The sequence below is a fragment of the Hakea prostrata genome, chromosome 4 (assembly GCF_041222555.1).
Source record: "Hakea prostrata isolate BN-2017 chromosome 4, UWA_Hpros_2, whole genome shotgun sequence".
Classification (NCBI taxonomy): domain Eukaryota; kingdom Viridiplantae; phylum Streptophyta; class Magnoliopsida; order Proteales; family Proteaceae; genus Hakea; species Hakea prostrata.
The window spans coordinates 38,112,396-38,129,002 of NC_142603.1; the positions used below are offsets into that span (position 1 = coordinate 38,112,396).

General features: G+C 38.6%; 1 protein-coding gene across 4 annotated transcripts in view; it reads left to right on the forward strand.

The window, feature by feature from the left end:
• Positions 1-720: 720 nt before the first annotated feature.
• Positions 721-16,607, forward strand: part of BIN4 (double-stranded DNA binding protein) — a 43,475-nt gene continuing 27,588 nt past the window's right edge. The window contains exons 1-4 of one of the 4 annotated variants that reach the window (XM_089152943.1): positions 721-957; positions 5,079-5,499; positions 14,913-14,974; positions 15,126-15,179. In XM_089152943.1, the coding sequence (XP_089009069.1) occupies positions 910-957; positions 5,079-5,499; positions 14,913-14,974; positions 15,126-15,179 (585 nt within the window). In that variant the 5' untranslated portion in view covers positions 721-909. The other 3 variants (XM_089152942.1, XM_089152944.1, XM_089152945.1) reach the window with 3 other exon arrangements.

Below are 16,607 nucleotides of genomic sequence, written 5' to 3' on the forward strand. Positions count from 1 at the left end.
TTGGACATTTCCAGCTTGAAAGCTAAAAATCCGCTTTTGTTTCAAGATTTTTTCATGAAGTGAAAAATTTCTTGGGCAATGATGATATTATTAGTAATTTGTCTATTTGCCACAAATGCCCCTTGATTCGGAGAAATAAAACTAGGAAGAAAATGTCTCAATCTTTTGGCCAAAAATTTTGCAATGATTTTATAACACATTACACAAACTAATAGGTCTAACGTCAGAAACTTTCTTAGCCTCATCCTTTTTAGGGATAAAACATCAGAGAATATGGTTAACTCCATGGGGTAAAACATTCTTCTAAGAAAAAAGATTTTAAAAAATTAACCACCTTCTCTTTAATCAGCTCCCAAAATTTATAAAAGAAAAATACATTAAACCCATCTACCCATAGAGCTTTATAGGGTCCAAGGGAGAGACATCATTTCTTACCTCAAGATGATGCGAAACTACCAATATACCATTAAGAGGCCCTTCAACAGGTGGGAAACGACATTTCACAAACTCAGGATCCAAAGAATCAAGGGATTGGTAAAGTTTTTTTTTGATATAAAGGCGCTTTTTATATATGGGGATAGGGATATTACATATGCCGCCGGAGGACCCAGCCTCCCGGCGGGTTCCTAACCATCCTACTACTCCTCCATTGGCAAAAACCCTGCAATATCCCTTGGATTGGAATACTATCTACCATTTGCAAATCAAATTCGAAACAGGAAGAAAACACATGAAATCATAAGTAGATCATTTACCAAAACTAAAATGAAATCCTTAACAAGAAAACGTTAACAAACGCAAGCGCCGGAACAAGGAACTAGTGAGCCACTTGCACCAACCAAAAATCGGAAAACGACAGCCAGGCCGACAACACAACCGCCGTGTTTCGTTCCAGAGAGAACACAGAGAATGGGCGGCTCTCGTGAGTCTTCGCCAGATTGGCTTCGATCTTACCAGGTAGTTGTCGTCATTTCAATTTCACCCAAATTAGTTACGCACTTCAGTGTATATTCCTTCTTCTTTTTGATAATTCCGATAGTGGAAATATGAACTTTTCCATTTCTTCTTCAGTTCGAGTTCATGAAGCGGTTTCATGCTTGTAGATACAGGTTGGAAACTTCCAATCTTCAAATGAGGACCTAGGATATGTTTTCTAGGGTTAATCTTATTATCTCTGTTTGCATTCTCGATGACTAAGACCATAGTTTGTTATCACATTAAAGCAAGGAAAAATTGATTTATGTTCATTTGGGTGGTTCATTCCATGATATTTATCATTGCATTACTTGGTTCTGTGAACTGATCTTAGAAATCGTATTGTTATTCTCTTTTGAGTGGGAAAGCTGGAGTTTGGCATTTGTATTCCACAGTTCAGTTCCAGAAGCAAAATTCACGGAGATTATTGAATGGGAAATTTCCCACGATGATATTTCGAGCAGTGCATCATTATATTCAACTTGGAGGAACTTAGAAACTTTAATGAAAGCTACTTCCTTAGCCATTCTTTACAAGCTCACTAGAGAACTCAGAAAACAGAAGCTAGACTCGCTTACACAAAAGCTGATAGTTTTTTCGTGGTATGGGTGTCTTTCCGGAGTCAACTGTGACCAATACCTCCACGAGCAGAGAACCTACATAATCAACACCAGCATCCAACATAATGATGAATAAAGTAACAAATTTATGCATAGAGTTATTACTGCTATTAGTGCTTCTGCCTGGTGGTCTGTGACAGTGGTCAGCGTTACTGGTATTGGGGTCTCTGCTATGGTTGTTTCCAGTGTTTCCAACAGAAGCTATCTGATCGTAGTGGTCTGCAGTGATGGTTATCTGAGATGCTTGAGGCCTGATTCTGAAATCTCTCCCTATAGATTTTCTTGGCTCTGTTTGCTGGTTTGCTGTGGATTTTCTGATCTGGCCTGTTCACTATCTACCAGAGGACCAGTGAGTGAGCTGTTAGGGTTATCTCTCCTGTCTTGTTGTAGCTTGAGGTGGTGCCCTGTGTCAGTGTTGAATGAGTTGATTTTGTTCTGGTGGACTTGCTGGTTCCTGTCAGAGCTACTTGAGACCTCAGAGTCTCCCCATTGATCTACTCTGCATTACCAAGCTACCTCTACTGGGGGTGGGGGGGGAGTTTGAAATCTTAAGTGCTAAGTACCAGTTGCTGCCTGGCATTGCAGCTGTGTGATTTGGCCCACTCTTGTTTTTCAGGTGACCTTTTGTGACCTTAGTGCCTTGTGAATCACAGCTGCAAACCTCCTGGTCAGGTAGGTTATCTGCTCTTGGTTTGTCTTGCATTCTTCAATCTTGTACCCTACCCTAGTCCTGTTCATTGCTTTTAGCACCTGTCTTAAATGACATAATAGAACAGAATTGATGCAGGTGCACTTGACTTGTTGGACAAGCATTACAGGCTTTGAAATCCAAACCCTAACAAAATTAAGGATTTTTGTCCCAATAAGGGTTGGAATTGCTCTAGTTATTAGTCATTTGTTTATGTTGTCCTTGGTCATTGGTTTCAGGTGTTGGATAAAGCCTCCCTGGAAGAGGGGTGTTGCTGTGCCTGTGTACATTTGAGCCTTCCTAGACCATGCTAAATGTGGAAGCCTTGTGCACCTTTTTATAGACTTTTTTAGACTTTTCAATGAGAACTTAGATTTGATTAATGAGTTTTGTTTCGGTGAAGCTCTGTGTGAATTTGTGTGAATGTGAGTTTGCTCTTCCCCCCTTTGTTTCATTCTTCTGTTCTCTGTGAAGCCCATCATAGCAGATCTCCACCTTCGTCTGCATTTTTTTTGGTATCAAGCTGAAGGATTCCATATCGTTCCCTGTTAATCCTTGATGTAAACCCAGGTTTTGGGTTATCTTCAGGATCTTCTAATTCAAGTTGCAGCAGCAAATAGGGAGTCTCTGATGTTTCGGCAAAGGTTTAAAAGAGATTTCAAAGCTGCTGGAGTTTTAACTTCAGATTTGAAATTGTAAAGGGAATTCAGAATTCAGACTTGAGATCAGGTCCTAGACTAATTAGGACTAGGTTTAGAGTTTCAGATGGGCTGGTTGTGGACAGAGGGTTTGCTGGTTTGATAGTTTTAGACTTAGGGTCAAGGGTTAGAAGACTTAGGGCAGATTTGGATAGTTGGGGCTGAAGTAAATAGGTTTTCAGAAAATCTGGAAAAAAAATCAGAAATTTTCTGCAACTTCAATGGAGAATATGAATTGCAGAAAAATTTCAAACTAGGGTTTCAGTACTGGAGTGAATAGGGGGTTGTGGGGGAGGTGTTCCTAAGGTAATTGTGATTCTAGGGATAGAACTTGGGAGTCTAAAGGTCAGGGAAACTAGGATTTGGGAATGATTAAAGAAATATGGAAATATGAAATTTCTGCAATCCAATGAAGAAGATGAATTGCAGGTTTTTGCTTAAACTTCAGAACTAGGGCTGAATTGGGGAAAATAAGAGGACTGTGTTCTAGGCTTAAGGGCGACCTAAAGGAAGTAAAAAGGGTCCAATTGGGGCTGGGAATATGGGTTTCCTAATGGAGCTAGGATTGCAAACGTTGGAAGAAAGAGAAGGTTCCTAGGACTTGGAAAGGGGCTGGAGTTGGAGGATTTAATAGGAGAAGGGGCGACAAGGGTCTGAAATGGGGTTAGGGTAGTAATCTAGGTCAAACAAAGGGGAATTGGGGCAGGGAAGCTACGGTTGCAAGAGTTGGAATTTCTGAAAGCTTGTTTGAAGAAGAAAAAGAAAGTTGACTGTAGGAGATCTTCCTTCCCAGCCGCAGGTCACCCTCCCAGGGATCCCACGACTTCCCAAGTTGAATTTTCTCAAACTCTATTCATTCGTTCATTAATCCAATCTGAAAATTACAATTGAAAAGAGGCTATTTATAGCCTAAACAAAAGACTCAGACTCAAAAAAGGAAACCAAAGCTACTAGACTAGTGCTCAAAATTTAGGATCCCTTATTAGGAAATAGCTCTTTCCTAATTTAGAACTTAATGACTCTTAAAAAGGAAACAAGATAGACTTACTTAGTAAGACTCCAAATTAAAATTTAAAAACAGAATTAAAAAAAATTCAGAAATAATTCTGACCTAACCCTACTCAAATTAAGGGGTGAAATGACCAATTTGCCCCTTTGGTCAGTTTCGGCCCCCTTTCTTTGGCCCCTGTTTTAGATGGGCCTGGGCCCCTTCTAGGCTCTTTTGGGGCTGCCTGGGGGCTGGATACATCAATCCCTCTAATCCCTTTATTTTGTTTCTTATTCTGAGTTAATTCAGTATTGTATTGCACATAACAGCAACTAAGGGGATAGGGGCAGATCAGATTGTTAAAATTGTGCTAAAATGGAATGTAGTTTCTAGTTAGGGTTGATGAACATTAGTGCAAAATACAGAAATGCTTCTGATGTTCTAAATTTCTAGTCATGACAACAAGTCAACAACCATGAGGTCCATAACCATAACCCAACTAAATGTGGTGATGGATCATATAGAGACAATGACAATAAAAAATATAAGAGAAAGTAAATAGAAGTAAAAATGAATAAAAAAGAAAATAATTTCTGGAGGAAGTCAAAGTAGTAGTCATGGCAGCATCTTGGGAACATCCTCCTAAAAGGGGTCGGTAATACCGTCCTTGTCCTCCATTCACCTCTATTTGTGGTTATACGAGGATTGAGCCCTACTACATGCCTATCCTTCTTACTACTTTGTTGGTGGTCATTTTAGGCTTGGTCCTACTTCATTTAGGCAAAAGGAGTTTTGCATATGAACTTTGGTTAGAACAAAACCTATACAAAATTTTTAAGTCATGCTTACATGTCAACGGCAGAAAAATTTATCCAAAAAAAACAATGCTTCTTTAATGAAAAGAAAGAAGAATGATGGAAGACTGATATAGAAAAAGCCTGCGCTGCCTATAAGGTGGTTTGGATGGATCAGATACCAACCAGCATTGATTGAATTCAAGGGGCTTTTCTTCAAAGGAGAAGTACTCTCCGGATCATGGACCACAGAAACTATGGTCTGTGTTCAATCTTTACTCCTGATGCTAATCACAAGGATGCACATTTTTGCAGGTGCCTCAGACATTTACAACATTATCTTCAGACTCTGATTCTCCCGATGATAGTCCAGTAAGGGGTAATTTTAGTTGTCTCAAAGAGGGACCTGCAGATAAAGCATCTCAATTTCTTGAGAAAGATCAGAATCAAGATATGATTAATATTGACAGTGAAGGAGAGTCTCCTGTTAGTAGAGCTCCAAAAGTGAACTCCACAAAATCCCAAGCAAAAACAAAAAGTGAGAAAGAACAACCTGTGTATGATACAACTGAATTTCCAGAAAGAGAGGAGAATCGGGATACGATTCTTATCGACATTGGAGGAGTGTCTCCTGTTAGTAAAGCTCCTGAAACAAGTTCTCCAAAAGCCCAGGCAGAAGAAGAAACTCGTGAATATCCGAAGAAAAAGAAAGCTGGCAAAAAGAACCAAAGAGAAGGTATATTACATTTTGGATTAATGACATTGAATGTAAATTCTTATGCAGCTGTGACAGCGTTATCCTGGTAAACAGGAAAACTTGTGTATAGGCAATAATAAGAAAACTCATGCAGTGCTGCAACTGTGCTTCAAATTTATCATTTTTTGTTTTAAAATGTTAATTTACCTTAAACACCTTTTCCATTAATTTATATCATCCTTGTACTGATAAGTACAAAGTGCTGGGGAAAATTGAACCCACCCATTGCACTGAATGATGTAGGCCTAGGTTGATAAGAGATCAATTAGGACTGAATAGCAGGATCTTCAATGAACAAGCAGGTTCGAACAATCCAAAATTGGGTTCTTGGTCAATTGACTCAACTATAGGGGCAGGTTTGATGATTATTAGGCTTCAAATGACAGGATTGTACTGGGAGAAGATTTGAGTGCTCTAAAGGGGTAAGGGATTATTTGAGTGTGGAATGTTTTTGACAGTGGAAAAGGCTGTGAGGGATCTAGGGTTTGGGAAATTGAAAAACAAGGGGATAAGTAGGATCTGGTGTTATGGTAGGATGGAATTAGAATCATGGGGCTGGGGATTGTGATAACTCACTATTGTTGCAGGAATTCCTTGGCAGCAGCTTGTTACTTGTAGAACTAGAGTAAAACTTAATCTTGAACAGTCCATGAGGAATATCTTCAAACAAGTTGTACAGGCTTTGATTTGATTCTGGTTCTCAGGTTATCAAGGAGTTGATGATAACACACCTATCTTACAATTCTAGATCAGACAGTAGATTAATCTCCAATGGAGAATACATGGCAGTGGTGGCACCCGCAGCTTGCAATGAGCAGAAAGCTTGAAAACCTGAGGGTTGATTCCAGTATTCCAACCCCCTTCCACCCTCCTCTTCTTCCAAACTAATCACTTTTTTGTTTAGAATGGTCTAGGGCCCTATACTCCTAAGCAGCCGTCTAGCTGGGAAGCTGATTCCCCAACTTGACCACATTCTATTACATAGGCAGCAGGTCATGTGATTAATTAATGTCAGTTGACCACTTGAAGAGAACAAGTTTCCCAAGTACTATCAAGGTAATATCATAATCACTTAAATTGAACCACTGGTTCAAACCAGAAAAGTCAGTTCAATGAAACTGAATTCAACTTATGTCAATGTGACACAGGTCCTCTTTATTTAAATATAAACTTGAAACTGAGAAGAAAAGAGGCAAGAAGAAGATGAAGAAGGGCAGCGACTGAGGTATTACATAAATCGTAAGTGTCATAACTGAGAGAGGTTATTGCCCAAAGTTGAGTTTATTGATAGCTCCTAATGGGGGATTTACAGTTTACAATTTGAGCAAATCTTGCTTGAGTAGGAAAAGAATAAATACATGAAGGAATAAAAAACCAATCTAGAACTGAAATAGGAAATAAGAAGAAGGTCAAGAATAATAAAAGAAGAAAAAGTCCGACAGTCCAACACAAAATAGTAGTGGAGTCCTAGTTCAAATAAGAGAGGGATGATCCCTCTTGATCCTAGTGCTAGCATTAGATAGAGAGGGACTTCTTTGTCCTTCTCTCAACATTCCCCCTCAAGTTGGTCATAGATAGTCCGACTTGGTTAAAAATGGATGAAATACTCGTCCAGGTAACCCTTTGGTGAAGATATGTACTACTTGATATTCAGACTTCACAAATGGTATATATATTATATTGTTTTCTAACTTCTCTTTTATGAAATGCCTATCCATTACCACATGCTTTGTCTTGTCATCTTGTACTAGATAACGGGCAATGCTTATAGCTGCTTGATTTTCACAATAGTGCATCATAAGAAGGGGCATTGGCACGCAATGCCCCTCGGATGTTCTAGTAGAGCATGTAACCATAATAACTCACAAGCCCCTTAAACCATAGCTCGAATTCTGCTTCGAAACCTGGTTTTTTTTTTTTGAAATTTCATCCCTAGGTTGTGGGCTTTATGTGACCTCAATTTCATCTGATTTTTTGCCTCCTACCTACTTAAAGCATAATAAACACAATGGAACTAGTATTTTGGCAAAAAAAAAAAAAAAAAAAAAAAAAAAAATCGCTGAAAATTTATCATTTGAGTCTACTAACACATGAGTGGTTTCAACAAGTACAAACTATATTGCATACATGCATAGAATTATTAACATACATGAATTGTTTGATAGAATGGTTACATATACAACAAATCAACAAAATACAATGACCAACTAGATCAAGTGATCGTACCTCACATATATTAGTTGAAGCCCATATATCATGTATACATATTTATTTTTCAAAATACATAATTTAAAAAATAGTTTTTAAAATCAGGAAATTAAAAAAAGAGAGTATCAAATAATAAAAAAGTAAGTCTAACTACACACAATCATAGATCATAGTCCTAGACTAAAACAAAACAAAAAAAAAAAAAAATGGGAAGTTTTGAATTGTTGGGTTATGGCTCATGCTTCACAGTCTATTGCCGTTGGAGTTTCCTTTGTAGCTATTGTGGCTTAAGAGGTGTTTGGAGGCAAAAGAGGAGCAAAAGAGGTGTTTGAAGGCAAAGGAGTTGTGGAAATTAGGTGAAAATGGGATATAGATCAACAAATACCAAGAAAAACAAGTTTGAGTGTCGGAACTTGCGAAGTTTAGGTTGAAACTCATGAAATGGTTGAAATTTGCGAAATTTTGGTCGAAACCTATGATTCACCGAAACATGAAGGTTTTGTTTCGATTTTCGAAAATGCAGTGATTCGGTTGAAATTTCGATTGTTTTGATTTAAATTGATTACATGGTTACCAGGAGTTTGTTGCTTATGTCTCTTCAAGACACCTCTACTAGGCGTTTGTGACTCCCCCTCACTAGGTATGTCCTCAGGCTGCTCTATAGGTGGATGCTTATCCATTTCATTTTCAATTGTTTGATAAACATCTAGGCCTGCTGACGCATCTTCACCAAAAATATTCTCTTGCTAAAGAGGTGTCAAGGTATAATAGGATGAGGCTTCATGAAAGATGACATCCATGGGACAAAGAATTTGTGGAATGGAGGATAGTAGCAGCTGTAGCCCTTCTAGGAAGGAGAAAATCAAATGCTTCATGCATTAAGCTTGCTAGTATAGTGATGATTATGAACATAATAGGCACAACCAAATACCGGGGATTGGGGGGGGGGGGGGGTTGGGTAAAAACAGGTTTCTTACCCAAAAGGCAACTCCAAGGGCTTTGAAGTCAAGAAGGCATACAATTAATCAGATAGGCAACAATAAGAGAATCAGTCCAGTATGGGGGCTGAACATTTTGAGCAAACACTAGGGCACGAGTGACCACTAATGTGTGGATGGCTCACACGGTAAAGCTTCCAAAATTGACGTGTTTCACAAGGTAACTTAGAGTTGTGCTGAAAACTACTATTTGATAGTTTCAAACTCTAGTCGACAATGAATATGGTGCAGTATGGAGATGCTTGAACAGGCCATAAAAGCAGGGTTGTCAAATAGATATAGCCCCCTAGACTCACAGCCCTTTCAAGTGGCTTCTTCATTATAAGATCCTAAAAAATGACAAAAACAGGAAAAATGACAGCAAAACAATTATACTCAGTGGTAAGTTTGTCAATAAACGATAAACTAAACGGGAAGCTTGGCAAATGGGGTGAGAGGAACAGTTCAAATGCCTTTAACTGTGGCATGGGAACCATTTATGAAGTAGAGGAACAAAAAGAGGAAAGAAAACCTAGGGTGCTGGTCATGTGATTAGAGGTACTTTAATCAATGATCCAAGGCTGAGAATATGTGAGTTATGCTTTTGCATTAATTGTCTGTTTAAGCATAGGGGTAGATGGCTGGGACTAGGCTGCCTGAAAACGGGTGAAGCGAATATAATCCTCTGCAGATATCTTCACAATTTTATCTTTAGGATGGGAAGTTTAGAGGTGGTCTTTCTAGCATAGCAGTATGGCAACTTGTGGAGGTTTTCCATGTAACTTCTAACAAAATGTCTGAATGTGCCTTGACAAACCACAGTGATAAGTCTCAACTGGTTTAGATGTATTTGTAGACTCTTGAGAATTGGTAGGGGGTTTTCTTCTAGTAGCAGCCCCATGACCACAAGTATTTCCAAAACTTGATTTAAGATTACTAGTGAAATCAGCAAGAGCAGACGTGTCACTCGATGTAGTATCATGGGAGTTCTTTCTAGAAAACTGGAGAACCAAAAGGTGTCAGATAATGTGAGTAGGGGTATTTAGAGCTTTTTAGCCCTCTTTCAATGCTGGATTTATTTCCAGATTTAATTCTTGAGTTTTATTTGGGTTTAATCTCTTACGTTGAGTTCTGTTGGAATTGGTCTTTGGAGTTGTGTTTTGATTAAAGTTTGTTTTGTTGAGTCCTTAGTTATCTTAAATTGGCACATGTGCTTTAAAGTATTAACTAGCAAAGAATTCAGGCATGTCATTTTTTAAGTTAACCTAAAGTCCTATTTCGGCATGTGTCTTTAGTTATTAGATTTCAAATCAAGAGTCCATATTAAGTGGTGGGATCCTTGTCTATTAGGGAATCCCATTGGGTCCTAGAGTCTTTTGAAAGCTATATATAGCTTAGCATTCTATGTAATTTTCAGTTTGGATGATTAAATAAAATTGTTGAGTGAGGATCATGGTTTCTTTGTGGAGGGGGCCATGGTTGAGTATTAAGAAATGTTCTAGGATCAACATGTCCACTTTCAATTCAAGCTGCTCTTTCTTCATTCCAGCATTCTTCTAGCAATCGAGTAGCCTCCTTCAAGAGATATAGCAGTACTCAAGTAGTACAGCAGCCCCCACCCTCTTCCCCCATCCTTCCCCTGTTTTGCTCAAGGCCTACCCCCCTCCCTCCTTCGCAGACCTTCCCAGCCCCCCCCCCCCCTCAGCACCCTTATCCCCTCCTCTGCTTCCTGCAACAGCCCTCTGCCCATTCCCCTCCCCTCACCTAACCTCACGACTCCCCTATCCCCTCTTCTCCCTGTGACAGCTACAAACCCCACCCCCTGTAGTTTCCTTTTCCCAGCCCTTTAGCCTCCTTTTTCTTCTCTCCCTAGGATCACACCTACCCCTTTGGCTTAGTTCCATTGTTATTTGCCCAACTAGACCTAGTTTTCATAATTCTGGAAAATTCCTGCATATCATGTTGTTCCTCAGAAATTTCTGCAAATTTTGAACTTCTGAAATCTGAACCTATTTCAACTTGTAGCCATAACCTACATACCTGACTAGTGAATAACAAGTTCTGAAATCATAGAACAGCAAGTGAGGCCTTCTCTCACCCTAGCTGAAACCCCACCCTGCCAAACCCTAGTTTCTGATATTTTGTTAAAATTTCAGACCTGAGTTCACATTACAGCAGGGTTTTAGAGTAATAGAATACCCTATAAACCCTAGGATAACCATCCTCTTTGCTGGAAATTCCTGGGCAGCCTTAGTTTTTGGGAAATTCCAAGACTACGCTCAATCCTAAAACTGGGTTTACATCATGATATGTAGTTACTGTTCTGATACCATGTAACAGAACTAGAATTAAAATAACTAGAAATAATAGAGAACTGAAGGAAGAGAGAAGTGATGGAGAAGGAGAAGAAGAGTTGGGAAAGGAGGGAATGGAGAGTTGTGCCTGGTGCAGCTTTCACCCTTGGCAGTGTATTTTTTTTGAAAAGTTTTTATATTAGAGATATCTTCTAATATCTCTAAAACTGGTTGCAAGATCATCAAATATCACTATCGTAAAATAGACTTGCTTGATACCCTAGTAATAAGAAGGAAAAGAAACAAATCTCCCTACGTATTGCTTGCTAGTCTAGCTACATAAAAATTGAAAGTGTTGAAAATAGAAAGGTAATATCATAATCTAACAAATAGTAGCTAATAAAATAAAATTCAATCCAACCTCTGCTGGACCTCACATAATGTGGTTGTCACAAAAGTGGTGAATCATGCATATCTTAAGATAAATTCATTCCCAAGTCCTAAAAAACTCATAAATGCTAGTTGCTCACACTGCTTCTGCATTTTAGTGACATTTGAGGTGATGGGAAGTGTGGGATTGAGCTCTTCATACATCTGTTTGAAGTCTGCATAGTATTATGTCAAAGGATGGCCATTCTGATCTACTTCATAAGTGGTAATTAGATTTGGTAAATAGTAGCCAGAAATTCTAAAATGTTCAATGTGTAAAAATTACTATTTAGTGCTCTGCTCGTGTCGCTCCTTGCTTGAGGAGTGGCATACCTGTGAGAAGCAGAAAAACTATAAAAAATGATGATTGTTCGTGGAGGTTTCCACAGAAAGAGTGAAAGACCCCTTGGTTCTGACAGATGGATCACAATTTACAGGTACCTGGGAGCATACCAAACTCCTGGGACAACTAATACATGTGGGAAAGGTTGTTTTGATCAGAATATATGGCATTCAAGATTTCAAATACTGCCATAGCTGCTTAACAGAATCAATATGAGTAACCAGATCTACAATATGTTTCCCCATAGAATTCAGCATTTGTTCTAAGATACGGGCTTCCACTGCTTCCCAATTAGGGTCTGTAGCATTAACCTTCTTAGTCAAATGGTCTTGTTGTTCTTTTCCAATAATTACTACTCTTACAATTTTCCTCCCCTGGTGGAAGTTAGTGGCCCTTCAAGTATTTGAGTGATTTTAATCTGTTCCCAATTGGTGTTTGGACTGTTTTTGACTGAAAAATCTGGGACAGCAACTTATAATGTCTGAAATTAAGACTGAAACTGAGAGTACCATGACTGAGCTTTTGTCCTCTCCCTCTCACTGTCTTACTGAACATAATTCTGCCCTTACAATCATCATGAAATAGTCCACATAATTCACAGAACCAGAATAACATACACATAAGAAGAAGAAAATCCATCCAACAAAATTGCATAACCAGTAGCCAATCCACAGCAGATCAATCACTGTTAGAGACCTAGGAAAAAAAAATCGAACTAGAATGTCTCAGGACCAATATTCAATCTTGAAACAGAACAGATTTGCAGAAAAAATTGCAGCAGCAAAGCACCACAACTTCTGGTCTAAAACAGAGTACTCAAGCTAACAGAATAAAGTGCTTGAAACAGCAGAACAATTGTTTAAAAAATCTCCCAATTTTCTATTAAAAAAATTCAGAAACCAAATAATTCTTCAAACAGAAGTAGAAGATTAGGGACTTCTTGGTCCACAATAACATCCAGAATTAAAATAACCAGCATAAGGTGCTGACCCCCTTTCAAACAAAAACCAGAAAACCTAAACAAACCAGCTGTGATTCCTCTCCTGGTGTTAAAGTAGTTTCTGAATCAATAGGGCTGGGGATTAAAAGGATTAAATTTAGTATACTGGCTTTGATATGATGTAAACCAGAGAAGAAACTGAGAAGAGAAGAGATGAGAGGAAGAAGTGCGGCAACTAAGGTGTTAGGTAAATTTTAAGTGCAGCAACTAAGGTATTAGATAAATTGTAAGCCTCCTAAACTAGCGCATTGAATTATAGAAGATTGCATGATCGTTATTAAGGATTCTATAAAAAAACTGAGTCAAGTCCATCACAGAAAAGGAAACTAGACTCCCGGCAAACTCGAAATTCCCCTTAATTTTTCTTTTCCCTTTTTACCCTTGGCTTCTGACATTTATAATAAGTGAAAAGTGTGTCCCAAATAACCCTTAGGACAACTGTACTCACTATCCATATTATAGAAGAAACACATAAAATAAGAACTAGTATGTGCTACTTTGACCATAGCCATATCTCCAGGCATGAATTCAACATTTCACCAATAACGATTTGCATTGGCTTCGTTGACTTCATTGTGAAGGGAAATATTTTGTTGAACATTAGATTGCACTCCACCATCAAGGAATTGATTGGATTACACAATCCAACCAATCTTAAGCGGACATTAGGTTGATCTCCACTGAAAATAAGGCAGCAGCAACATGTAAAGAGCAAAAATTTCAAAGTCCGAACATGTGTCTTCTCTCTTCTCCCCCTACACCCACAATCATCTTTGTTTGTAATGGCGTAGGGTCCAATAACTCTAAGAAGCCTTGGAGCTGGGGAGCTAATTTCCATCCTTGGCCAAATTCTATTACATAGGCTGTGGCTCATGTGGTTAGTTAATGTCACATGACCACTTAAAACAAGAAAAAGATTCCCAATTCCTTTCAAGGGAATCTTTTAATTACTTAAATTGATCCTTTGGTTTGAAACAGAAAAACCAGTTCAATGGACGTATAAAAATGAAGAAAACTATGGATAGTAGTAGTAGTTAATGTACAAGGGGTTCAATTAAGAGCCAGTCTATGGTAAAATTGGTAATAGTTGCAATCAGACTGTATCAGTCAATACATTGTTCAAATGGAAGTTCTAGCAGCAGTTTAGCACTGTAGCTTGTGGGAAAGGTGATCTCAATTTGAAGTTCTTCTTATCTATAATACAAGAACAGCTCCAATAGGGTTCGAGCAAGATGAGAATAGCTGGAAAACAAATCTTAAAAAAGGGATAAAAGTAGTTCAGCTCTCTCAGCTAAGTTCCTCATCTCTAGGTATTTAGATCTCATAGCATGGTCCTTATTCTTATCACTCAAACAACTCAAACATGGGAAAAGAGAATAGAACTCAAAGAAAAACTTCAGCAATCAATATTCCAAATTGATTTGGGCCGTGAACATCTAATTGCATATTTATAGGCAAAGGTTTGCTCAAACAAAAATAGCAACTTTGATTACTAAAAATAGAAACCAGACATGGCTGAGTTATTTAGCCTAGATTCTTAGCAGTAACATAGACTGAAGCTTTCTAATTCTGAAGTTAGAGACTTAACTTTGCTGAGAATTTGAAGTTTGAAAGTATCTCTCTATGATAAAATAGAAATCAACTTCGTACAGAGTAAAATAGTCACAAAATAATTAAGACCCTCAGCCTCCCAAAAGGTTTTCACTTGATCTGACCTTGGCCCCTTCAATATCTGTAGTATCATTCACGCAAAGGCAAATTAGGGGTGTACTATTTGCATTAACAGTGTCTTGAACTCTTGGCCTCCTTTTCTTCCTGTTTTGTCCCATGTCAGTGGTACCACTGCTGCTACTAGTGAGACACTTGGACTACTTTTTGTTCTTCTTCTTGCAGATGTAGGTCTTTAGATTTGCATCACTAAATGGTCATTGGGCTGCCTAGGCAAAATTGTACAGCCTATACTGTCCAGCCTTCTCTCAGGGATGCCTAGACATATGAACAGCATTGCAAACGAGATGGGAAAAAGGGGGAAAATGGAAGGAAATGTAGTGGGTCATCTACCTTGAGTATTTTTTCCCCCTCAGTATAATTTGTCAACCGCTTATTTCTTTGGTTTATCTTGATGTTTAGTAGTGTTGCAGGGAATGGGGATGAAGGGGAAGTTGCGCACAAGGAAATGCCAGACAAGCATATTGAAACTCATGTAAGATGCTGTGACAACAGTTGGTTACTACTTGATACACATGCTGGGTGTACTTATCATTTATGTTCTGAATTCCTTGGCGAATCAACTAGTTTTGATTGTTAATATGTTCCCAATTTTTTTTTGATGAGCTTCATTGTACAACTTGCAGGCCTCCACTTCTAGGTTGCCTTTGGTTTTGTCAGACAAGGTCCATCGTTCAAAGGTGTGGTCTCATGCCAATATAACTAGATTCTTTTTCATATAAGTTTGGCTGAAGTTTTTGACTGGAATATGGATGTGCGAACAACTGCTGTGAATTCTTGCAGGGAAATTGATAGTTTAATTGGTGTTGAGGCCCCATTAGAGATTAGTTTGGAATTGTCTTATACTAGTTGTTATTCCAATCTTTTGCGGTCTATTTGCTTGTCTGAAAGAGTTATATCTTTAGGTGACTCCTATCAGATTAACTTTCAGTTTTGAAGGTTTGGTTCGTTTAGCAAGATAAGTCCGAAAAGGTAGTTTGAGAGCTTGTTTATTTATCTTAGGAAACTAAAATATTTGGAGCATTCAGTTTTTTCTGCTTTCTAGATCAGAGATGCATGCAACCATCTTCCTTGTGCATTAATGGAACAGATTCTGGATTTGAATTTTGTAGACAAGAATGCTCCCTCTTGTCTTTCCTTTCCCTTCTCTTCTCCCCTATCCGCTCTTCTCTTTCTTTATTCACTTTGTTCAGTAATGTTCATGGTACTCTTCGTTCTCTCCCTTCTCTGCAGATAGCTCCACTATCAATCTTGCTTTTCCTTAGGCAGCAGCAGCCCCTTCTTTTCTCCCTCAAGGGCTCCTGAGCATACAGATTAGAGAGCTTCTCAGCCTCTGGTTTGTCAGAAAAAAGCCTAGACCTTTGCTTCATATGCGGCCAATTAATTTCTTGATCCCTATCCTGATCATTCACAATCAATTTTGTATCTGACTATAGTCCTATAGTCATGGACCCCAAAATCTAATCTTTTGGTTGTGCTCCATAGAGAGGCTCAAACTCTTCAAGTTGGGGTTCCAGCTATCAAAGGTAATGCCCGTGGCTTTGGATGAATCTTGAAAAAACGTCATAGACAAAAGAAACAGCATACTTAAGAGCTTGTTGTCCGTACTGAAATTCTCAAACTTATTTGATGCAGGGACCTCAAATCTCACACCAAGTGGAAGGCCAAGGCCAAGAGAAGCACCTAGGCTTGCTGCCCAGCAGCACACCAGTAAATGGATAGAATACTTCTGTACTTAGTTCTTGTAGAGCACAATTTCTGGTTGGGCTGGGTAAGTTTAGTAATTCTGCTTATCCTTAAAGGGAAGTCGGTCCTTTTATTAGGTCTTTCATTTCAATAAAGCAGCCCATGATTTGGGGTGCCCAAGTGCTTGTAAAGGTCAGACTATTAGATCTTGTCAGATGCTGTTTCGAAGTCCTAATCCTACTGTGTCTTCAATTGTCATATTGCCATCCCCACTCCCCCTGGAAAAATAATAATTTTGGAGGAGTCTACTGTTGATTAATAAAGTCATTTCCTCGCAAGTTTGAGTGCTTTGCCTGCAATTTCTGATTAGGTCGACTTTGGACATAAAAGCTCCAAGAGTTATCTTAATTCTTAAGGTTCTT